The 24871-nt window shown below is 53.6% G+C and overlaps 2 protein-coding genes across 2 annotated transcripts in view; one reads left to right on the top strand and one right to left on the bottom strand.

The window, feature by feature from the left end:
- The window catches only part of BAZ1B (bromodomain adjacent to zinc finger domain 1B), a 192446-nt gene that overhangs the window by 20757 nt on the left and 146818 nt on the right, over nt 1-24871 (top strand). The window lies entirely within an intron of this gene.
- STX1A (syntaxin 1A) overlaps nt 1-24871 on the bottom strand; it is a 61885-nt gene that overhangs the window by 15886 nt on the left and 21128 nt on the right. The window contains exon 4 of the mRNA XM_050326002.1: nt 75-149. Within this exon, the coding sequence (XP_050181959.1) occupies nt 75-149 (75 nt within the window). The remainder of the gene's footprint in view (nt 1-74; nt 150-24871) is intronic.

The raw sequence follows: 24871 nt of genomic DNA on the forward strand, positions 1-24871 counted from the left end.
CCTGGGTGCATCCCCAGCCCAGCATGGGAGTGCTCTGGCAGAGCCCCACAGCTCCATCAGGAGCCAACACTCACTCTTTAGCTTGGAGCGCACTTTGTTCGCCGTCTTCTTGATGTCAGACATCAGCTCTTCCAGCTCCTCCTTCGTTTCTGGGGAGAGAGGAGAGAGCAAACATGGATGTGTTGGACACACTGCAAAAATCTGCTGCCTGGCCCCACAGTGTGTGGAGACCAGAGCTGGGAGCACTCCTACTCCAAGACTGGGAGCGTTTCCACCCCCAGAATTGGAGCATTCCCACCCCTGGACTGGGAGCACTCCTGCCTCCAGACTGGGAGCACTTCCCTCACCTACACTGGGAGAACTCCCACCCATAGACTGAGAGCATTTCCACCTCACACTCCATGCTGGACTCTCCTCACAGTCCTAAGACCCCCCCTTGGAACCGCCTCCAGCTCTGGGATCCTAATACAGGACAACAGGGTTAAACTGAACATGGGGAAGAAATGGTGGACCAGGAGGGTGGGCAGGCCCTGGCACAGGGTGCCCAGAGAAGCTGTGGCTGCCCCAGCCCTGGAAGTGTCCAAGACCACATTGGACGGGGTTTGGAGCAACCTGGGCTGGTGGAAGGTGTCCCTGCCCATGGCAGGGGGTGGGACTGGATGACCTTTCAAGGTCCTTTCCAACCCAAACCACCCTGTGAGTCTGATCTCATCCAAGTTCCTCTCCCAGAAACCAGCATGTCCTTGATGGTGCCAGGATGTGCAGCCATGGCCCACACCAGCCTGTGCTCCAGAAACCGCTGGGCCTCCAGACACAGCAGCAGGGCTGGAGCAGGGGCACAGCCCTGTGCCCAGCACTCCAGCACCCAACTGTGCCCTGCCAGTGCAGCTCTCCCTGCTGCCACCCCAACACTCCCTCTCGATTTTGATGAGATCAAGACTTAATTAAATAAAACATTGTTTAATAGAGCCGAGGCACACTGACTGAGTCATGTCAGTGGCTCCGATGCCAGCTGACAGTCACAGGCATAATTAGAAAATCCTGATGATGGGAATGTGCTGGGGGAAGGTCCCATCGTACCAGAGGCTGTACACATTCCTGACCCAGGGCTATGAACTTCAGCACTATTGGGAAAAGGAGAAAAGGGACACATCTGTTAATTCCTTCACCCCCTGATATTTGCTGGAGAATGAGCACAAATGCAGGGACAGGAAGAGGATATTTTCAGTTTGAGTTCCCATTTAAATGACTAATTATCTATTTTTTTCCCATTCTTAAAAGAACTTGTAAAAATAAGAAGTAAATAAATAATAAGAAATTATAATAATAAGACATTAATAAGTGTAATAATAAGGAATTAATGATTGTTTCTTAATAAAGCAACGAACCAGCCTGGGCTGAGTAACTCCCTGAAACCATCCAGGCTGGGGAAGCAGACAAGGACCCAGGACTACCATGCACACAAGGATGAGTTGGGAGTTGGGATTGTCGACCTGGAAAGGGGAAAGCTAAGGGGGTTCCTCCTGCTGCTGGCTGTGACTGCCCTGCAGGAGGATGGGGAGAAGCTGGGGCCACGCATCCTGCTGGTCCTTGGAAGTGACCTTCAGCTTCCTGCTGAAGCTTGTAGGTTCACAGGGACAGGACAACCAGTACTGGACCAAGCTGGGACAGCAAAATGCAAATTAGATATTAGGAGAAACAACGGTCATGAAGGAAGTCAAACACTGGACCCAGAGAGTCTGTGGGACGTCCTTCCTTAAGGATATTCGGCATGTGGCTGAGCAACCAGATCCAAGGGACATGCTGGAGGGGACTGGGCCAGGGACCTCCAAGGTTCCTTCCCATCCATATCCCCTTCCCATCCACATCCACCTTCAATCCTATTAAACAATTTCACATAACTCACTGCCTTGTACTTTCCCTTCTCCCTGTCAGACTGGGCTGAGGGACTCTCCCCCTCTACTCTGCCCTCGTGAGACCCCACCTGCAGTGTTGACTCCAGCGTGGGGGCCTCCAACTTAGGAAGGACATGGAGCTGCTGGAGAGAGTTCAGAGGAGGCCACGGAGATGTTCTGAAGACTTGAGCCCCTCTGCTCTGGAGCCAGGCTGGGAGAGCTGGGGGCATTCACCTGGAGAAGAGAAGGCTCCAGGGAGATCTTAAAGCCCCTTCCAGTGCCTAAAGGGGCTCCAGGAGAGCTGGAGAGGGACCTGGGACAAGGGATGGAGGGACAGGACACAGGGAATGGCTTCAAACTGACAGAGGGCAGGTTTTAATTAGACATTAGGAAGAAATTCTTCCTTGTGAATTCCTTCACCTTCAGGTGAGGCCCTGGCACAGGTTGACCAGAGATTGTCCCATCCCTGGAAGTGTCCAAGGCCAAGTTGGATGGGGCTTGGAACAACCTGGGGTAGTGTAAGGTGTCCCTGCCCTTGGCAGGGGTGGGATGAGATGATCCTTACGGACCCTTATGATCCCATGATACACTGCCACTGAGGATGCACAGGGCAGGCAGTGACCACAGTCCTGTGGAGGTTACTCAGGATGGGGACAGGACCACACAGACAAACGGAGGGGACAGAGAACAGGAGCTGGGTGCCTTCCTCAAAATATTTCCAACTGAGCAGCAGGGAGAACTCTCCTTCTGGCTGGCTTTGAGTCACAGGCCGTGTGAGGATTACTTGGCGGCCTGGCAGGCACAGGCTGCCCAGACAATTATTTTCACATCCACGGCGTCTGTTTAAGTGACTCACTCACATCTATTTAACCATTCCCAGCGAGTGACATCCAGCCCTGGGAAGCTGAAGTACCACAACATTGTCACGCTACGGTCGGTGTCACCCCACGCCAGAGCGGCGCTGAGGGGGGAGAGGGGATGTTTTAGGGAATAGGTCAGGCTTCCCACATCCCACAGCCCACCTGGGATGTCTGCTCTGCTGCAGCAGGAGCAGGGATGTCCCCATGGCCACCAGCACTGGGGCCATGTCCCTGGTCCCTGCTGGGAGGGAGGAGGAGGCTTTGGTCCAAGGTCAAGCCTTACAGCCCTGAGAAGCCCCAGGGCCTGCTGTGACCTTGCCCAGGAGGCAACCCAGGCAGGGCAGGGAGGCAGGGGTGCAGGCAGGGGTGCAGGCAGAGGTGCAGGCAGAGGTGGGAGCTCCTTCCCCTCCCTCTTCCAGCAGCAAATGGGGCACCTGTCTGGCAGGGAGCAAACACCCAGCCCAGGCTGGTAACACTGCAGGCAAGCACGCAGGAGCAGGCAGGATCAAGAAGGAGCAGGCAGGAACAGGCAGAATCAGGCAGGCAGGCAGGAACAGGTAGGCAGAAACAGAGAGGCAGGAGCAGGAGGCAGGCTGGATCAAGCAGGAGCAGGTAGGAGCAGAAGGCTGGTAGGAGCAGCAGGAACAGCAGGCAGGAACAGGTAGCCAGGCAAGCTCCAGCAGGAGCAGCAGTCAGGCAGGCAGGTGCAGGCAGGACTTGGCAGGAGCAAGCAGGAATGGGCAGGAGCAGGCAGGAGAGCAGGCAGAAGAGCAGGCAGGAGCAGGCAGGCACAGTCCTCCATCCCTCACAGTGAAGGGCAGGCGCTGTCCCCACCCACTGCAGCTCCCCTGGGCATCACAGTGACAGTAACTCTGCTCACAGGGTGCTCAGCCTCGAGCTGCCTCATTCACCCCTTGTTGGGACTAAGAAACCTTCACCTCTGCAACTTGCAAGCCTTTACTGACAACAACCAACCAGCGTCATCGAGAAAGGCACAATTCCAAACTACTTCCCATCTGAGTTACCTGGCAAAGCTGAGAGGAATAATCTTTTTGGCAAAGACTTAGTTCTTTCAATAAAAAATTAAAGAAGATTCTGAGCACAGTTCCTTGAAGGAAATTAAAAAAAAAAAAAAACCACCAAAAAACCAACCTTTCTTATTTATCTTGGCACTTCCATTAACTGAATGTTGAGTGTTTTTTAAAGGTGAATGCAAAGAGGAAGCACAGACCTGGAAGTTCCACAATGATCTGGTGTCTGGGGGCAAACCATAAGGAGTCTTTTCTAGGGATCTATGGAGTTGGCTGAAACATTTTCCACAGTGTTTCATGGCCTTAAGGCAGTACAAATGAAACCTGTTGTAAAAGCCACCAGGGAGGAGATTGGCTAGAAAGGGCCTGTACCTGAGTCAGGGCAATCCCCAGTACCAGCAAAGACTAGGGATGAATGGATGGATGGATGGATGGATGGATGGATGGATGGATGGATGGATGGATGGATGGATGGATGGATGGATGGGTGAATGGATGGAGAGCAGTCCTGTGTGGAGAAGGACACTCCAGTTGAAGTTCCATTTGCCAAAAGACATTTGGGACGTCAGTGACCTCTGTGCAGTCCTTCAGTTCCCAAAGGCTGAGGTTTATTCTTGGAAACAGAGCTCAGAGTGTGACATTGAAACTTATTTATTCAAGCTACGGAAAACAAGAAGAAAATCATCAGACACTGACTCAACCCTTCCCGAATTTTCTCAGTTTTTTAACTCTGACCAACACAACCATCTGCAGCAGGTGTGACAGAATGGGGAGCAGGCAGAGGAGGGACAGGAGAGAGCTGCTCCAAGCAGAGCTGGGGCTGTCCCTTCCACACAAGGAGCTCCAGCTGCCTGCTGAGCTGCAGAAATAGGACACTGCGAGGTCGTCCATCTGCCTTCGCCAGCAGCGAGGGCACGGGAGACATCCAGTGCCATCAGGAAGGACCGGCAGCCCTGGGATTTTTAACTTCCTGCATGCCAGGAGGGACAAATCTTGCTCGAGGTGCAGCAAGGAGAGACACTGCCAGGGTTCAAGGCCAGTGCAAAATGTCTCCAGGCTTTCATACAGGAGCAGAACAGAGATGATGCACAGAAGGGACTGAAAAGCTTTAGGGATCCCCCGGGAGGAAAAGTGTTCCCTGAAACTCCTCGTCTGTCCACCTGTGTTTTGTGGTGACCCACAATGGATTAAATTGTAGTTTTTGACTTTTGACATCCAATCCCTCAATGTCTTTCTTGTTGTGAGGGACCCAAAACTGACCCTGGGATGCCCCAGCTGTGCCCAGCACAGGGGGATAGTCCCTGCCCTGGTCCCACTGGCCACACTTGCTGACAACAACAGCTTCTCCTGCAGCCACTTGCTGGCTGCTTATGATCCAGCAGCACAAATGAGGGGATCACAGTGCTCACACCAAAGGACTCTGGTTTGGTGATAACCCTGTGCAAGGAGCAGAGCTGGTGCAGTGAAGTGCTTTGCTCCAGTTTCTCTATTTTCAGACAAAGCTGGATTTCATTTTTTCCCCAATTTAACACTAATACACCAGTTTGTAGGCAGTGAGGGATGAAGGAGGGCCATGTAAATGACCTCATGCCTGGACACTGGTGTGAGCTTGAACCCAAGGCTCCCAAAATCTGCTGCCCATCCTGCCTGCAGCGGGCTCAGGGAGCTTCCTGCCAGCACACTCAGCAGCAAACCCAGCCCCACAGCTCATCTCCAGCATCCTCAGCCCAACACATCCCACGCCGGTATTCCAGCTTACAGCTCCACCGGAGCGGCTGCTGGGAAAGCGGGAGGTCGCTGAGCTGGCAGGAAGCAGCAAGGATCAACAGCTCAAAGCAGGGGGAGTTTAGGAGATCTTTTAATTAAAAGCAGGCAACGGACCTGATGGAAGCCCTGATGGAAGCACAGGATCTGGTGGGCGCTGCAGGCGGCTGCACCCCCGGGGGACTCATCCCAGCTCCACCAGGGGCACCCAATTAAGGCAGCAAAATTTATGTGAGCGAACGGCTGCGGATGCTGCTCCCACCTGCTGCAGACGTGCCCATCTGACAGAGCCCTGCAGCGTCGTCCCCGAGGTTTTGGGGTGTTCAGCTCTCCGGGAGAAAGCAGTTGGCTGATGACTGAACGCTCCTTGCCTTTCCATGCTCTGCTCTGAGCCCTTCCATCCACCCTGTTAGCTCCAGGTTGGCACTGAATGCCCCATGAGCACACAGTCCCTCCATCATCCGCTCCCATCCCACTTGGAGCCACACACAAACCCCACTGGCTCCAGAAGGAACAGAGGACACTTGGAATGCAGTGTTGGGGCTCACAGCAAAACCACCCCAGGCCTCCCATGGGCACTGAGGGCACAGGTACCAACTAAAGCTCCTCAGTTCTATTTTTACAACACCAACTGTCTTACCCTCCTTTAATTCTCCCGATCAAATTCCACTTCAAATACTCCATTTATTTTTCCCAGAAGCAAGGTCGGGTTAATCAGTCAATAATTACCCAGCTCATTCCCTCTCTCTTTAAAAAATTGATGTTGTGCTACCTCTCAAGCTCCTTGTGCCTGCCAGGTGTGCCAGGAATTATTGGAAATCAACACTAATGGCAAAGGCACCACCTTACTCAGCTCCTGGAAAACTTCCCGATCGATACCTTCAGGTAGCCTGGATCCAGCAGCGTCTATTTTTGGTATTGACTGTCTAGCAACAACCTGATTTACTGTTGGAACGTTGGAATTTAATCAGCATAAGATACATCACGTGTTTTCCCCCCCCCAAAAAAAAACATTTCCCGCATGTTTGTGTCCTTTCTGCATTATTCTCCCATTTTCCTTTATTAATGCACCAAAATGGCTGAGAGGTTTCTGCTCTTCTTTAAGTACATCACAAAAGCTTCAGCCCGTCCTTCAGGCTGCTGGGTGGGTTTTCCAGCTCCAGTTTCTGTGCCACTGGGAGAGGGTGGGAATATATTCTCCTCCTCCTCACCATGTATGGGAAAACGGAGACGAATGTAAATCCCTGGCAAGTAAAGCTCCAGGAGTAGGAGGTACAGAGAAGTGGTAAGAAACACTGAAGGATGCAGGGAGGATAAAGTGCTTTCAATTTATTCCATGAGCACTTGACATCAGGGAGCAAGTTGGGATCATCCAGATCACCAGGAGTCCCTGGTGCCGAGACCTGCCTGTGAGCAGTGGGGCTGCTCAGGGGTCCTGCCTAGGGGGTTTGACACTCCAGCCATACAAATATTTCTTTCAGGATTGAGGAACACAAATTAGGCTGAATTTGGGATCACAAACGATCAACAGGAATTTTCTGGGGTTTTAACTGGTCTTGTAGCAGAGATGTCTGGAGTAATTAAATAATTCCTTTTTGTCTCGTGCTTTAAACACAGGATCTTGGACTCACAGTGTGGTTTAGGTTGGAAGGAATGTTCAAAGATCATACAGTCCAAGCCCTTACCGTGGGCAGGGACACCTTCCACTAGCCCAGGTTGCTCCAAGCCCCATCCAATGTGGCCTTGGACACTTCCAGGGATGGGGTAGCCACAGCTTCTCTGGGCAACCTGTGCCAGGGCCTCCCCACCCTCCTGGTCCAACATTTCTTCCTCATGTCCAACCTGACCCCACCCTCAATTTAACACCATTGTTTTGTGCTGGGACCCCAGAGCTGGAGACAGGTCCATGGGGTCTCAGGGGAGCATTCCGTCCCTCGCCTGCTGCCCACAGTGCTGGGGATGAGCCCAGGAGACACTTGGCTTTCTGGGCTGCCAGTGCCTGTGGACAGGTCATGCCCCATTTCTCACCAACAGAATCCCCCAGTCCTTCTCCACAGGGTATTCTCCATCTCCATCCATCCATCCATCCATCCATCCATCCATCCATCCATCCATCCATCCATCCATCCCATCCATCCCCCAGTCTGTGCTGGCACTGGGGACTGCCCCAACCCAGGTGCAGGACCTTGCCCTTGTCCTGGTTGAACTCCATGAGGTTCCCATGCTTTGGCAACTTTACTGCTGCCACTCCAGTACCCTAAGGCTCTTTAGCCATCCTTCCCAGGAGACAACCTGGCTCTTCCCAAGAACAGACATACTCTGAACGCTGAATTTAAAGCATTCAGGATGAGAGAGTGAGTCTGTGCTCAGTCTGTGAGAAGCACGGCCTGATGTGGGGACTGGGTCCAGCACAGGAGGGAGGGAAGTCCTTCACCCCTGCACAAGGTGATGCAGATCACCCACAGTGAGCCCATTTGGACAAACAGACACTGGGCTTTGTGTGGAAAGGCAGACCGCCAGGGAATTGTGGAAAGGTTATTTTTAGAGTTGTACATTTCCATGATAAAGAGTAAGTATTACCTCTGGCTGAAAAGAAAACTTTTTCTATCACTGGTGGAAAAAATTGACCTGAAGCAGATCTACCCCCCAGAGCTTCAGCTGAGACCACACTCAAGATGCTGCTGTTGGTACCCAAAGCAACATGTGGGAAATAAAGCCCCAGAAAGCACCCACGAAGAGTTCACACACCTGAACCTGCCCAATCCAGCTTTTTTTCCTTGGGGAAAAAATGGCCTGATTTATATTTTTAAACATTGATTGAAGCGCAGGGAACTGAGTGACTTCGCTCAACTCGTCTGGTCCCAGCAAGGACAACACACAGGCAGGTCACGGTGACCAGGAAGGGTTTATAGGTCATCCTGCAGCCACTGTCACCTGCAGCCATCACCCCTGCACACTGGTTGTCTGGCAGCTTCTCCAGACTCCACTAACTCATGGGAATGGGACAGCCCAAACTTCCAAGCTGGAAGGTGTCACCTGCAAGTTGCCGTGTAAATTTGAGAGATCCAAATGGTCCATTCCCAGGGAAAGGTCAAAAAGGGGAAAAAAATCCACCTCACAGTGCTGGGCACTTGCACAAGGACTCTTCCATAGAGTCATGGTCTCAAAGGGTGGTTTGGGTTGGAAGAGACCTTCAAACCTCATCTAATTCCACCTCTGCCATGGGCAGGGACACCTTCCACTAGCCCAGGTAGCTCCAATCCCTGTCCAACCTGGCCTTGGACACTTCCAGGGATGGGGTAGCCACAGCTTCAATGGGCACCCTGTGCCAGGGCCTCACCACCCATATGGTACAACACTTCTTCCTTATGTCCAGCCCAAAACTGTTTGCAGGTGACCACAGCAGCAAAGGCAGGGTTTGGCCCCTCCATCCCCACCTGCACACATCTCCAAACACAGGAGGGAGCTGGCTCTGTGCCTTCACACAAGATACACGTCCTGGGCTGGGCCCTCTTCCATGATCCCTGCCTCAAGGCTGCCCCACTGCCTTGCTCTTTGGTTTGTTAACATCAAAAACACATCGTTCCTGATCCAGCTCTGTATCAGGGGAACGTACCTGCTGCTGGCTGGGCACCCCCCTCCCCATGCAGGGTGAGCAATCGGCAGCCTCTGTCCAGTCCCCCCTGCCACCATCACCCAGCTCTGCCCAGCACCTCCCCATCCACCCCCCCTGTGCTCTCCAGGTGCTGCTGCTCGGGGCCCGTGTGCCATGGGATTTGTGTGCTGTGGAAGCTGTGGGACCTGTGTGCTGTGGGAACTGTGGGAGTTGTGACAGCTGTGTGCCATGGGAGCTGTAGGAGCTGTGTGGGAGCTGTGTGCCATGGGAGCTGTGTGCCACAGGAGCCATGTGACGGGAGCTGTGTGGGAGCCATGTGCTCTGTGAGCTGTGTGCTGTAGCAGCTATGTGCCTTGGGATCTGCATGTTGTGGGAGCTGTGTGCCATGGAACTGTGTGCTGTGGCAGCTCTGGGAGCTGTGTGCTGTGCGATCTGTGTGCTGTGGGAGCTGTGGGAGCTGTGGGAGCTGTGTGGGAGCTGTGTGCCATGGGAGCTGCATGCCGTGGGAGTTCTGGGAGCTGTGTGGTGTAGTGTGCCGTGGGAGCTGCATGTTGTGGGAGCTGTGTGGGAGCTGTGTGCCACAGGAGGTGTCTGGGAGCTGTATGTGCCATGGGAACTGTGTGCCATGAGGGCTGTGTGCTGTGGGAGCTGTGTACCCTGGCAGGCAGTGCCATGGGAGGCGTGGGAGCTGTGGGAGCCGTGGGAGCCGTGTGTTGTGGCAGGCAGTGCCGTGGGAGCCGTGGGAGCTGTGGGAGCCGTGTGCCCTGGCAGGCAGTGCCGTGGGATCTGTGGGAGCTGTGGGAGCCGTGTGCCGTGGCAGGCAGTGCCGTGGGAGCTGTGGGAGCTGTGTTCCGTGGCAGGCAGTGCCGTGGGAGCCATGTGCACCAGGAGCCATGGCCGTGGCAGTGCCGACGTGCTCCCTGGCACGCTCGCTCCAGCCTCCCACTCCTCCCCGGCACAGCGTCAGCCGCCGGCGTCACTGCCGTGTCACCAGCCTTCCCACTGCGCTCAGGAATCCATCAGAGGGGAAATCTCCTCTCCAATGGAGGAGGGAACAGGGAATCCCAAAAGCAAGGGGACCGCCGAGCCTCCCTTTCTCTCCGCTTCACTGGCCCAGCCCTCCCGCATTGTCCTTGCTCCGTGCCCTCGGAGCAGGGTGGGTGACCTCTGACTGCTCCAAAAAAAGGAAAACTCGGAATGGTGGGAGGGACAGATGGAGGAAAACTCATGTGTCTTTAACAAGATGGAACCACACTGCTGGAATGAACAGAAAATAACAGAGACACTGCAAAGTCCTGCAAAACGATGCAAGGATACGCTCAGGCTGTTACAGGAAGGGGTGGAAAACAGGATGGATGAAGGTCTGGTATTGCACAGACCAACTGGCAAGAACTCACTTGCCCTCCTCAGCTGTTGCAGAGGAAATATTTTTGTGTACTGTCTCCTGTTGTCCCCCACGCTTCCCCCTCAGCACCAACTCCCCTGCTCCCTCCTGGCCTCCTATCACTGTAGCTTCTTCCCACTCCCTCCTGCCCCTCATCCCTGCAGCTTCTTCCCACTCCTTCCTGGTTCCCCAGCCCTGTAGCTTCCCCCCAAGCCCTCCTCCCCCCACTATGCTGGATTCTCCTTGCTGTCTGTCTCCCTAAATTATGGCTTCCCCAGCCTGCCACTTCACTCTCCAGATCCCTTCCTTTGCCAGGATTTGCCTTCCCCATTCCCTCCAGTCCTGGGGTCAGTTTTGGGACCCTCACAACAAGAAAGACATTGAGGGACTGGAGCGTGTTCAGGGAAAGGAACAGAGCTGGGAAGGGGCTGGAGCAGCAGGAGCAGCTGAGGGAGCTGGGGGGGCTCAGCCTGGAGAAAAGGAGGCTCAGGGGGGACTTTCTCACTCTCTCCAACTCCCTGACAGGAGGGGGGAGCCAGGGCAGGGGTCAGGCTCTGCTCCCAGGGAACAAGGGACAGGACAAGAGGAAAGAGCCTCATGTTGTGCCAGGGGAGGTTTAGATTGGATATTGGGGAAAAGTTCTTTATGGAAAGGGTGGCAGGCTTTGGAATGAGCTGTCTAGGGCAGTGATGGAGTCTCTATCCCTGCAGAGATTTAAAAGACATGTAGATGTGGCACTTGGGGACATGGGTTAGTGGTGGCCTTGGCAGTGCTGGGGTGAGAGTCTGACTCAGTGATCTTGGAGGTCTTTTCCAACCCTAATGATTCCATTGTTGTATCCCCAGGAGCTCAGCAACCCCCACACAGCCACAGCAGCCCCTCCTCCTCCTCCCCTGCTTGCCCAGAAAGGGATTCCCCTCACTCTGCAGGTGCTATTTCTACCTGTTAGAGAGCAGGCTTCCCTGGGGGGAATCCTTGGGGAAATCTTGCATTGGGGTATCTCACTAACCATCTGTGGCCATGCCCAGGGCATTCTGTACATCACAGTCACGGTGCATCCTGGCCCTCCTCGCCAACCCCTAAGAGACTTCTCCCCATCAACTGCCTTTTTCCAAGTTATCTTTCCCCATATTTGCAGTCCCTCAGTCCATGTCCAAAGCACTCCCATGCAGCCATGGGGCTGCTCCACACACAGAACACACAGCCAATGCCCACACTCCCATCAGGAGGTGCAGACAGTCTTATTCTCCTCCAACACTGCACAGCTCAACTCTAACTCTCAGTGACAGACAGCTCTAAAACACTCAGGTGATCCTCAGCTTAAAGTCACCCAGGTGATGCTCAGGAAAGACAGCAGCACCCTCCAGCTGCTGCAGATGTGAAAAAGGCACTGCTGCCTGAGCCCACACCAGTAGGGTGGATCCAACACAGCTCAGAGCAAGATCAGGTCCAGGAGATGTGAAATCAAACAGGTGAAATCAACAGGTGAAATCGAGTTTGATAGGTTTAATCAAAGCAAGATGTGCAAGGGAGGAAAAGGGGAAATGAGAGTGTGCCTGGTTCTCCAGCAGGACACAGTAGCCAGGGATGCATGGGTATGTCACACCCATGCCACCAGGCTGGACACAGGGACCAGATGATTAAAGATTTGGTTTGGGATTGGGGGAAATGATGGATGAGTCCCATGTGGGGGTCAATCCTGGGGTGAGTTCCATTCAGTCTTTGCATTAAGAGCTTGCAGACTGGAGGAAAACTCACGCACCGGCTCGGGAGAGCTGTGCTGCCTTCACCTATCTGATCGAAAGGCACACTTGATTAATGACAAATCCAGGCTAAAATCAATTACAGACATACTGGAAAAGGACAAATCTCAGCTGGCTCCCAAGGAGAACAATAATCTAGCAGTCAAATACAACTCCAGGACCTTGTATCCGTTCATATGCTGGGAGGAGGTTCCAAGGAAGGCTGCAGCCGATGGCAGGATGATATGTGTGTGAGGATCAAAGGCATTTTTTTCTTGGGAAAGAGTAAATCTGAGCAGGAGTCAGGCAGACTGAGTCTCCCTGAGCTCAGCACGGCTCTGTGCTGAGGATAGGCAGTGTAGAGAGACAGGAGCTGTGACCCCACCTCTGAGCACAGCACTGACCCCGAGTCCCCACAGCGCTTCCACATCGCCCAGACCAGGAGGTACCAGGGGAAACCCAACTGCAACAGAGGCTGGAAAGCAGGATTTCACCCAAGGGAGGTCTAGAGATGCTGCCTGATCACTGCATGCGGGTGCTGGCCCATGGGAGAGCTGCCCACACACACAGCAGCCTGAACGCCACCTAATCACAGCAGCAGATCTCATTAATCCAATTTTCAGGAAGTTGGTGGTCACAAATACTTGGCTTGCCAGCTTCTTGCAGTCTTTGGTTATTGAAACCAGCTGACTTTACTCTCTCTGCATGTCCCTTCTGCCCATGTCCTGCAACACATGATGCTCTTCACACCCTTCCCCAGACAGCCTGCACACCACAGGAGTGAGGAATAACCAGGAATAAGGGGTGAATCTCTGTAATGTTTTTGAGAAAATATCCCAGCCTTTCACACTGAAGACACCACCCCGAGCAGTAACAGTTCAGGTTGGCACTACATTTCAGTATAATTCCACATGCACACACACTGGCAGTGGAGCTGTTCCCCTCTGGCGCACCCAGCATCCCATCGGGATTTTCTCTTACCACTAATTATTACACATTAGGAACCTGCAAGGATTTAACAGCTCATTCCAAAGCTCTTCCTAGTTGTTTCGGCATCTCCCTCCTGCCAAGGCAAGGTGAGAACTTCTGCCCTCACACTGGAGATGCAGCGTGGCAGATGAAGCCCCCAGGCACCCCAACAGCACACAGAGATGGAGTTCAGGACCCTGCCCCACCACCTGCTTTCCACAGACACACCCAAGTGACAGGGGAGGACACAGCTGGCAGTGGCTCTGCCAGCAAGGGGGGACAGCTCTGCAGTAATTTTTATCCAGCACTTCCCCAGGGCTTGCTCTGATGACACTTAAAGAGAGGCCACGACAACACAGGGCACTGGCCCCGACCGTGCACACAGCAGCGTTTTGTCAACACCATGGCCCGGCTCTGCCCACTCCCTCCTGACATTTCAGTAGCTCTGCAGGAGCTATTCTGGTCTCTGCCGAGGGCAGAGCTCTGACACAGGCAGCAGAGCAAGGGGGAGGTGAGGGGGATGCAGGGGGAGAAGCCCCTGGAGGAGGCTGATGGGGGCACAGATGAGCATCACTGCTGTGTCCTGGGGCCCACCTGCCCCGTGCCCGGCCACATGGGCTGCTCGAGGGGAGGGCAGATTCACTTCCAGGCTGCCCCAGGCTGGGGAATTTGGGAAACTCCACAGGGCTGTCCTGGAGGAGGATATGGAACCACTCCACACAGGGAAACCAGCCCTGCCAAACCCCTTCCACCACCCCCGGCAGCAGCAGCACCTGCACATCCCAGTGTGGACAGGCACAGGGTGAGCCCTGTCAGAGCAGGGGCAGCTCAGCAGAGCACCAGGAGCCTGCACAGCATTTCAGAGAATCACAGGATCATGGAATGATGTGGGTGGGAAGGGACCTTAAAGCTCATCTCATTCCAAACCCCCTGCCATGGGCAGTAACACCTTCCACCAGCCCAGGTTGCTCCAAGCCCCATCCAACCTGGTCTGGAACACTTCCAGGGATGGGACAGCCACAGCTCCTCTGGGCAACCTGTGCCAGGGCCTCCCCACCCTCACATGAAGGAATTTCTTCCTAGTATCTAATCTAAATCTCTCCTCTTTTAGATTAACATTTTTCCCCCTTGTCCAATCACTATCTGTATGTAAAAAATCATTCTCCTCTATTTTATAAGCCCCCTTTAGGCAATGGAAGGGGCTCTAAGGTTCCCCTGAAGCCTTTGCTTCTCTAGGCTAAACAACCCCAGCTCTTTCAGCCTGTCTCCAGAGCTGAGGGGCTCTGTTAATTAGGAACTCCAGGCACAGACAAGGAAGGAGAATTTTCTATGCCCCAGGTCCCATCAAGCCAGAATTGCTGCTTAAAACTTCAGGTCATGTTTTAGACCAACTTGGACAGTTCAGAACTTGATGCCTCCAGGTAACTCAAATCAGTCTCAAAGTTGGAAATAGGAATACCAACCCCAGGATCATGGGATTAGGGTCCTCCTGTTAGAGATGGAGCAAGGCAGTAGCAGCACTCCCCACAGCTGAGGCACTGGAGCAGCTGTCTGCAAGAAAACCCCACCAAAAGGCTCATAAAAGCCTTTTTCCATCTCAAGAATTTGGATTTTCACATAACAGATTACTTCAATCATAAAAATACGGATTTTTTTCCCCATCCCTCCTGCTGCTCAAAGCCAGTGAGCTGATGGGAAGGTATTCCCTGCTACTCCATTCATTTCAAGTCACCACCTTCCCACCAGTGGTGGGTTCAGAGGGGTTCCCAACAGGAGGCCCTTCACCAGCAAAGTTAATGACTGGTTTTTTCTCTTCAGGCTGCTGGAAGAAGCAGCTCAGAGCTTCTCTAGTGAGAGGGCAGGAGCTTTCCAGGGTCCAGGTGCTGTGAGCAGGACCTTGCTCAGAGCTGGTACATCGATGGGTCCATCCTGGAAATGGAGCTATGATGGCAAACACTGACAACTCCCTTTATCAGCCTTGTTTCACGTAAAACTGAACAACAGGACAAACAAAAAAAGAACAAGATTGAGGGTTTAGATGTCACTTCATTACTATTCCAATTAAGAGCAAAAATTACGCATCCTTCCTGAGCTAAATCTCGAGAGCAGCTCTGTTGGCTCCACCACTGCAGAAGTGGAACTGCTAAGCAGGATCTTCATGAAATTCGGAGGAAAAGAAGGTGGGTGATGTTCTGCTTACATTCTCCAACTCGCTTTCCCACCAGGCTGCTTTCCTGTAGCACCAGTAGCTATTAAAAGCCCTCGCAGTACTCTCAAGGCACAGAATTATCTTCCAGATTGGGAGCTCCAGATTCCTTTTGGTCCTGGTGAGATATATAATCCACACATGGTGCCGTTACCCACTCTAAGCACCGTCTCTGCAAGAACCCAGATGGATGCCAAGAATAAGGCACTTCTTATAGCTGAGGCATTTTTAAGAGACGTTTAACATGCCTTGCATAAACGTGTCCTACTTTCCGACTTGGGCTGAACACACATGAGTCACTCAGCTGCATCCTCCTAAAATCCCACACCTGTACAGAAAAATCCCGCCTCCTCTCCTCACACACCCAACCTGCTCAGGAAGGGGAGGGTGACAAAGGCATGGACATGTTTGATCATCATGGCCCAAAACCTTTAAGCCCTCAGCAGAAAAAAATGCTACTCCACATCACCACCCAGCGCTCCGCAGAGTCACCTTCTACCGTCACCGCAGGCAGAGGTGACGCTCGTGTTACAGGTGAGTTTGTGTTCAGGAGGGACTTTGCCCCGAAAAACAAGGTGTCAGCACGAGGTTTCAATTGCTTTTCATAAAAAAAAAAAAAAAAAACATAGTAAGTGGGGAGACAAGAAGCAACGAAGCGATGTGGTGCTCCTTCCAAGCAGAGGTACGACGGGGAGGACATTCCCCACCACACAAGGACGAGGCTTTGCTGCCTTCAGAGAGCAGATTTAGCACCTGACTGGCTCCACTGTTCCTCCCGCAGAAAGAGGAGCCTTTCAAGCCTCGACATTGCCACCTCTCCTCAAAACCTTCTCACTATACTAAAAAGGACAAGAAAGGAAAGGGCTGGCAGAGGTCACCCCAGCCATGGTTTCTCATCAGTGGATTTGGCTGACAGAGAGAACTTTGGAACTTCAGCCTTGTTTCTTCAGTGAAAAGCTTCAAAGAGAAGTCCTGGCAGTCTGGGAAGAGCAGCTCCCTGCAGTTGGGAAGAGCAGGCAGCATCACAGCTCATTCCAACAAGCCAAAGGCAAAGGGAGCGTGGAAAAACCCTTCTAGCCAGTCTGTCCCTGCTCTGCTTTTCAGCAGAAACTTTTTAGGAGAAACTTGTCCACTTGTCCACTGATTAATTGCAGTAACCACAGAAACAAACTGCACTGTCTTCCCATCTCTGCTTCTTTGCTCTCAGTAAATGCTAATGCACCCTGAGCTGCCCCAACTGCTCTCAGGGCTCCAAAGACTCCTCAGGGTCAGCTCCTTCTTGAACCCGGTGGCTCTTAACTTGAGGTTGAGGTCTTCTTTCCCCTCAGCCTTTGTATGATTACTTCTTTTAAGGCAGCACTTAATTTAAGATATTAAAGACCAGTAATTGTCTGCATTGGAAATTCAGACCTGAAGATCAAAACAGTGAACTTGAAACCCTTCGGCACAACCTGTCCAGTTGTAAAAGCCCAACTGCTTTTGCAGGTGTTGAAATATTAATGCAGTAAAAAGCCAAGCAGTATTCCAGGCATGGACCACAGGCATGGAATGAGGGATGGTTTCACATCCTGGCACCAGAGGAAGGCTGGAGGAGACACAGGCTCAGTCTGCACGTGGGCATGTCAGGATTTGATTATTTTCCACCAAAACTTTCCCCAGAAGCTGTTCCCTTCATGGCTACGGTTTCAGGGACACAGGAAGAAGTTTCAACACTTGCACCAGGTTGGATGGGGCTTGGAGCACCATGGTCTAGTGGAAGGTGTCCCTGCCCATGGCAAGGGGTGGAATGAGATGAGTTTTAGGGTCCCTTCCAACCTAAACCATCCTGTGATTCTATGAGACCCACCACTTTTGATCAGACCTGGGAGGGAAAGGCTTCCAGCAGGCTCAGACTGGGGCCCTGGAGGTCACAGCTATGGGAACACCAACAAAAAAGCCTCTGGGTTGTAGGAAATGGTGCACACACACACACACACACACACACACACTCAACATCTGCTTTGGAGATAATTTCCATCAAAAAAGACTAAAATAACATCAAGGGCATTTCACTGATAAATAGAATAATGGACCCACAGAGTGGTTTGGCTTGGAAGGGACCTTAGAGATCATCTCATGCCACCCCTTGCCATGGGCAGGGACACCTTCCACTATCCCAGGTTGCTCCAAGCCCCGTCCAACCTGGCCTTGGACACTTCCAGGGATGGGGCAGCCACAGCTTCTCTGGGTGAGCTGTGCCAGGGCCTCCCCACCCTCACAGGGAAGAATTTCTTCCCAATTTCTGAAGGGCTACTACCTAAGCACCACTTCGAGCCCTGATCACACCAGCCAGTTATCAGAACGATGATGGATCACCCTTCTTATTAAGAGTGTGCAGGGAAGTGGTTCGCTGGAGGCTGGCAATAAAGAATATCTGCACAAGATGGTCTTCAGCTGTACACACACCAGTATTTACAGATCAGAAGCCAAGTCCTGACCTGTTGGATTCTACACCACTTGATTAATTATTTACCTCAAACCTAATTAATCATCCATTAACTCTTCGTGAGCTCTTCTACCAGTAGGGCACATTCACGAAGTGACTCAATAAACACTTCCAACATCTACAGCTTCATGTGATTAAGAAGAAAAATCTTCCACGGGAAAGCCCCAGGGCAGACATCAGAGGCCACATCCCAGCTGCATTTTATCTTCCTTCCCTGACAATTCTCTGGCCTTGCCTGATCCTCTGTTATCCGTCCCGTGATGTTCAGTGCTTCTCCAGACAGCACTTTTTTTTTTTTACTTTCATCCAAAGCAACACTTTTATTTGCATTTTTGCAAATAAACTGATAACTTGATTAGGAAAATACAGTTTTGCTCCACCTCTGTGGGGCCTGGAAACTCATTAACAGTACAGAGAGATAAGATGCTTAAACCTATTAAGCAGGCTCTGCCGGCATTAAAAACAAGCTCAAGATTTATGTTGCCTGCCCTCAAAAAACATCTCTCTCCAGTAGACCCCAGCAACCAAGGCAGGATTGGCAGGCAGGGCTCCAGGGACACAGGAGGAGACATGGCACCATGAGGGAAGTGACAGGGCCATGAACAAGCTGTGCTCTTCTCCAAGAGCCTTCGGACCCAGTGCCCGGTGGAGCCTCCGCAAGAACCCTGCCCCAAACAGCAATAATTCATCCCATTTCTCCAACCACAGAATCACAGAATCATGTAGGTTGGAAAAACCCTCTGAGACCACTGAGTCCAACCTTTCCCTCAGCACTGTCAAGGCCACCACTTAACCCACGTCCCCAAGTGCCACATCCACATGTCCATTAAACCCTTTCACCACTGCCCTGGGCAGCCTTGGGCTTCACCACCCCTTCACAACCCTTTCCATGACAAAATTTTCCCCAAATCTCCCCTCGTGCAACTTAAGGCCATTTCCTCTTGTCCTGTCCTCTGTTCCCTGGGAGCAGAGCCCGATCCTGCCCTGGCTCCACCCTCCTGTCAGGGAGTTGTAGGGAGCGAGAAGGTCCCTCCTGAGCCACAGCCCATCACTGTCACTAACACAGTGCAGGTATTTCTACTGGCCTGACAGATTAATTTCCTCATCCCTATCAGCCAGCATCTGCAGACATCCCATATTCAGGCTGCCGAGTCTGGAATATCCACCCAAAGCCCATCTCTCATCCCTCAGTCACAAGCCAGGATTTTATGGTAACACCTCCTCAGCCCACGTGTCCTCATGTCACCGTCTCCAGAGGAGACTGGTCCAAACACGGCACACCATCACCAACTGGAGAGGAACTGGAGCGTGCTAACGACGTGACAAGTCCCTGCAAGGAGAGCCCAGCACTCCACTGATGCAGGAATCGCATCCACGAGCCGGCCACGTTAGGCAGAAGGTCTCAGGTGTGAGGAAAATCATCCAGCAGTGCCACATCACGAGAATCCAGCCCCATCCCCAGACCAGCACACGCCGGGTGCCCCAGCTGAGCGAGGGGGTGTCCGGGGTGTGGGCACTCCTGGGGTGTGGGCTCAGGGCACCCATCCCATCCTGAGCACACAGAGCATCTGGAACACACACCCAGTGAGCATCCATGGATGACGGGCAGGGGATCCCAGCCCTGATGATTTAACAGCAAATTGCAGGGGTGGGAGCCAAGTGACAGGTCAAGGGGAGTTTTTGCTCCTTCTGAATGATCTCCAGCTCATAAGCAGCTGGTTAGAGGGACAAAACCCAGGGCTGGCACTCACAGAATTGTCACTTGAGGTGGAGGGGCTGCCCAGTGACAGTGGTGGGTCCCTTCCCTCTGCCCAGTACCCAGGGAGGGGGGTCCCTGTACAGCTGGGTCAGACACACTGCTGGGGCTGGCGTGTTCAGGAAGGATTTGGGATTAAAGGGGAGCAGTGCAGCAGCCCTGACATGTGCACAGCCCCTGCCTAGAGCCCAGAGGGCACAGGGATGTAGGACTCACAGCCCAGCCATGCAGTTTGTTCTAGGGCTGTATCTGAGAGGCTAAATCTTCACTTGGACAACTGGGAGGCACCCTGCTCCCAGTGGGAATAGCTCCTCTCCTGTGCCCCTCTCTGCCTGCTGGAAGCTTGGCCATGACCTTGGAGGTTCAAACTAGTACAGAGATGAGACTGACACTGGCAGATGCAAGACAGCTTCCAGCACGGCTGCTGAATCACAGCTGCAGTGAGCTGGCACTGAAGAGGAGCTCGTGCCCAGAGGGAAAGCTGGGGGCACTGGGGAAACTGGAATTGCAAAGAGAGGGGGTTGATGGATGGATGGATAGGGAATTGGCTGCATGGCCATGTCCAAATCGTTGCAGTCAATGGCTCAATGTGCAAGAGGAAACCAGTAACAAGTGATGTCTCTCTGGGACCAGAACTATTTCATACCTTCATCAGGACACGAACAGTGGAGTGAGTGAACCCCCAGCACGTTTGTGGATGGCACCCAGCTGAGTGATGCCATCGATGGGCTGGAAGGAAGGGAGGGCATCCAGAGGGACACGCTGGGGCAGTGGGTCCATGGGAACCTCATGAGGTTCAACCAGACCCCAGGACAGGTCGTGGACCTGGGTCAGGATAATCCCCAGTACCAGCAAAGACTGGGGTGATGGATGGAAAGGGATGGAGGGATGGATGGAGAGCAGCCCTATGGAGAAGGACTTCGCAGTTGAAGTTCCATTTGCCAAAAGACATTTGGGACGTCAGTGACCTCTGTGCAGTCCTTCAGTTCCCAAAGGCTGATGTTTTTTCTTGGAAACAGAGCTCAGAGTCTGACATTGAAACTTATTTATTCAAGCTGCGGAAAACAAGAAGAAAAACCTCAGACGCTGACTCAACCCTTTCCTGATTTTCTAGAATTTCTTCAACTCTGACCAACACAACCATTTGCAGCAGGTGTGACAGGATGGGGGAGGACACAGGAAGGAGGGAGGGAGGGAGGGATAGATGGATGGATGGATGGATGGATAGATGGATGGATGGATGGATGGATGGATGGATAGAGGGATGGAGAGTACCCTGTGGAGAAGGACTGAGGTGACAAATAGGACATGACTCAGCCATGGGCACTAACAGCCCAGAAAGTCAAGTGTGTCTTGTGCTCATTCCCAGCAGTGTGGGCAGCAAGCAAGAGAGTGGATGCTCCCCCTCTGCTCTGCTCTCCTGTGACCCCCCCAGGAGCTGCCTCCAGCTCTGGGGTCCACGCACAGGACAATGGGGTTAAACTGTGGAGTCAGGTTGGACCATGAGGGTGAGAGAGTCCACCTCCATGGTGGGGAAGAAGGTAGGGCACACACTAGTCTGGGCAGTGGAACATGCACAAAGCCAACCCCTCCATGCCAGGCCTGCAAGCCTTCCTCCCACTCCCAAATCTCCTGTGCCAACAGCTCAAGGTGGGCAGAGGGAAAGGGGACAGCCCTGGATGTGACAAAAGAGCCTGACAAGGGGAAACAAAAATAAACCCCAAGTCCTGATTGAGCTTTTGGACAGCTCCTGCCCCCAAACACTGCCCAGCTCAGGAGATGGGAGATCCCAGTGGTACCCAGAAATGTCCCACAGATACCTGGCTGGGTGCCTGTGTGTTGGTGGCGAGGCTGGTGAACACGGTGTGCCAGCTCTGCCAGCGGGATTCCAAGCCCTTGGACGGCAGGCAGGCAGCTCAGGGCAGGCAGCAGGGCTCTGCCTGCACAGGCAGGGGCTGGCAGCTGCCAGAGCAGCCGCCGCTCCGAATCGGGAGCCCCCAGGCACTTCCAGGAGGCAGAGCCCTGCCAGGCATTTCCAGGAGGCAGAGCCCTTCCACCCAGCTCTCTGCAGGACTCCCAGTAACAACAAATGGGCAGCAGTGCCCCCGCGGTGATTACTCATCTTCCTGGGATGCAGGGAATCGTTATTTCCCACCCCCCCTGCAGCTGCTGCCGCACCCACGCGCAGCCGGCAGCACCCCCGGACCCGCCGAGGAGGGCAGCGGGCAGAGACCCCGGAGAGAGGGGGCTGCAGGGTGGGGGCTGGCACGGCCTGAGGGGAGAGGGGGCAGGAGCCTCATGTGCAAGGGGGGCGGAGCGGCAGGGGTATAAAACACAGGGATTTTGGGGAGAGTTCAAGGGGAAATGGGAGATATTTGCTGTGTGGATGTTTTCTCCCGAAACAAGCACTGAAATGATTTGGAATGACAGTCAAACACTTGATTACTGCAGTGATTCCATCAAACCTGCAGCAGCACTGTGTGAACTGCCTCTAAAAAGGAACAGGAATAGCACAGAATCGTGGAATCATTTAGGTTGGAAAAGCCCTCTCAGAGCACCGAGTCCAACTGTTAACCCAGCACTGCCAAGGCCACCTCTAAACCCATGTCTCCAAGTGCCACATCTGCACATCTGTTAAATACCTCCAGGAATGGGGACTTCACCACCCTGGGCAGCCTGTTTCTATACCTGACCACCCTTTCCATGAAGAAACTTTCCCCCACCTTGCTACAACCTCCTATCAGAGAGCTGTGGAGAGAGAGAAGGTCCCCCCTGAACCTCCTTTTCTCCAGGCTGAGTCTCCCCCATCAGGCTTGTGCTCCAAACCCTTCCCCAGCTCCATTTCCATCTCTGGACATGCTCCAGAACCTCAGTGTCTTTCTTGTCATGAGGGGCCCAAAACTGAACCCAGCATTCAAGGGCAGTGGGCAGTGGGCTGGGCATTCCCCAGATGTGCCCAGTGCCAGATTTGCCCGAGGTCGAGGCAGAACAGCTCATTTCACCAGTTCCTGCCAGTTCCCAGCCTGACCTGCTCAGACACTGGTTCCCTGAGCTGGTTTTCTGAGGAGTTCTACTCTGCACTAACTGGTCAGGGATGGGACAGGCATCCCTTCCCATCCTGATGTCAGACCCACTCACTACCCAGCTGGGCTCCCTGGCTGGTGCTCCCCAGGGCTGTCAGGGCTTCACTCCCTGCAGGAGCATCTCAGAGCTCATCCCATCACTGTCCAACCTGCTTTTCCAGCAGGCCACCCAGTCTCCCACTGGGTATCCTGGCTGTTAGACCCTTAGTCCTCTTCCAGTTTCTCCTCAGTGTCTTATCAGTTGATGTAGACAAACCATGGGCAGCCAAACCGACCACAGCACGTGCAGCTCTCACTCCCAAGATCCAGGGACTCCCCGTTTCCAACTGATGAAGCCCAGACATGACATGATCCAACAGGTAAGAGGAGGCACTTCTGGTAAGCTCCAGGCCTGTCTGATGACAAGTCAACCCTCTCTATAGCCACTGCCTTCCCAGCTGCCCGAAACCCGATGGGTTTTCACCAGTAATTCCTCCTCAAGCTGTTCCCAGCAGTTTCCCACTCACCATCCTTGACTTTTTCATCTCTCAATAATTTACTTGTAGCTTTGTAGAGTCAGTTCTTGGAAAACCCCCACAGCAGGAGCCCCTGGCGTGCCCACAGTGGGATCCCCACGGGTGATGCTGGGGACCCAGGAGATCCCAGGACTTCTGGCCACCTTCCTCCTGCCCCTGCCCAGCTCTGCTGGTCAGATCCTGCTGCTCCTGCACTCAGTATGCCTAGAAAGCACTAGAGCCTTCCCTGTATCAGAGTAATCCTGGGAAACAGTAACAGGATTTAGGGCTTGTTCATCTCAGCCCTCCTAAACCCATTTCTGCAGATAAGGGATTATCCCCAGCGTCAGCACCGAGACAATGGAGATCCGGCAGGAGAAGGCTGAGCTCCAGCTGCAAAGGGAACAGCCCTGGGTCTGGATGGGGCCTGCTGAACAGCATCCTCCTCCTCCCCCGGGGCCTCTGCCCCTCTCTGGCTGCACAGGCAGCACCCCAGGAAGCTGCAGTGCTGGGTGGCATGGCCCGTCCAGCAGGGACACGGCTCCGAGGGGCGTCAGTGCAGCGATGCAGGCGGGCAGGGCAGGGTTGGAATCCCAGTCATTTTTGTGCCACGAGGAGGACAGAAGGGATGGGGAAGGGAAGGAAAGGGATCCTGGCTGCTGGAAGATGAGGGAAACTCAACCGCAGGCCAGAGTCAAAAGCAAAGTGACACCCAGGAGCGGTGCCATTGCAGCACGTGTCCCTGTGCCACCCAGCACCCCACCCCGCCGGGCCAGCACCAGAGCAGGGCTCCTGGCTGCTGCAGAGGGCTCTCTGGCTCCTCTTCTCCCCTTGGCACACAGGGCCCAGCTGGCACCAACTGCTCTGAATCCAGCAGGGAGATGCAAGGAGATCCCAAGGCCATCATGTGCCACAGGCTGGCCCCCCAGCCCACTGTGCCTACCGCTGGCTGGGGGTGCCCTGGACTAGGGCTGAGCTCTGCCAGCCTGTGCTGAGGGGCACAGCTGCCATATCCCCTCACATTTTGGCTCCTTTCCCTTCTTCATCCCTCTTTCTGATGTCCCTGGGCCAAAAAACTCAGGCTGCAGGAGAGGGCCAGCAGACTCGCAGTGCAGCTGTGACCACCAGCACAGCACAGCTCAGCTTGGCTCGGCTCACCCACCTGCCTGGATCCCAGAACAAGGAGAGAAAGAACAAGGAAAGCAGGGCCAAATTCACATGCAGACAAGAGGAAAAAGCAAAGAGAGACAGGAGGGTGCCACGGGCACCAGGCAGTGATGGCCTCATGTCCCCTCACCCCCAGAGCTCCTCAGCTCCTACTCTGTCCCAAACCACCCAGGACACAGCAAGAGCAGGGGCTGTGGTACCATCCTGGGTGATGCTGCTGCCAGACACACAAAGCCAAGGAGTCACAGACCCCTCTTGCACTACAACAGGAGCAGTAGCACCTCTGGCAGCAAGGATGGGCTCCTGCTCCACAGTCACCTCTTTGCTGCCCATCACACACCAGGCTCTGGGGTGCAGCAGTCTGTAGGAGATCAAGTTTTACAGCAGCAGCGATAACACATCTTCTAGGAGTGTCACTA

This window comes from Myiozetetes cayanensis, unplaced genomic scaffold (genome assembly GCF_022539395.1).
Source record: "Myiozetetes cayanensis isolate MyiCay16 unplaced genomic scaffold, myiCay2020 scf30, whole genome shotgun sequence".
Classification (NCBI taxonomy): domain Eukaryota; kingdom Metazoa; phylum Chordata; class Aves; order Passeriformes; family Tyrannidae; genus Myiozetetes; species Myiozetetes cayanensis.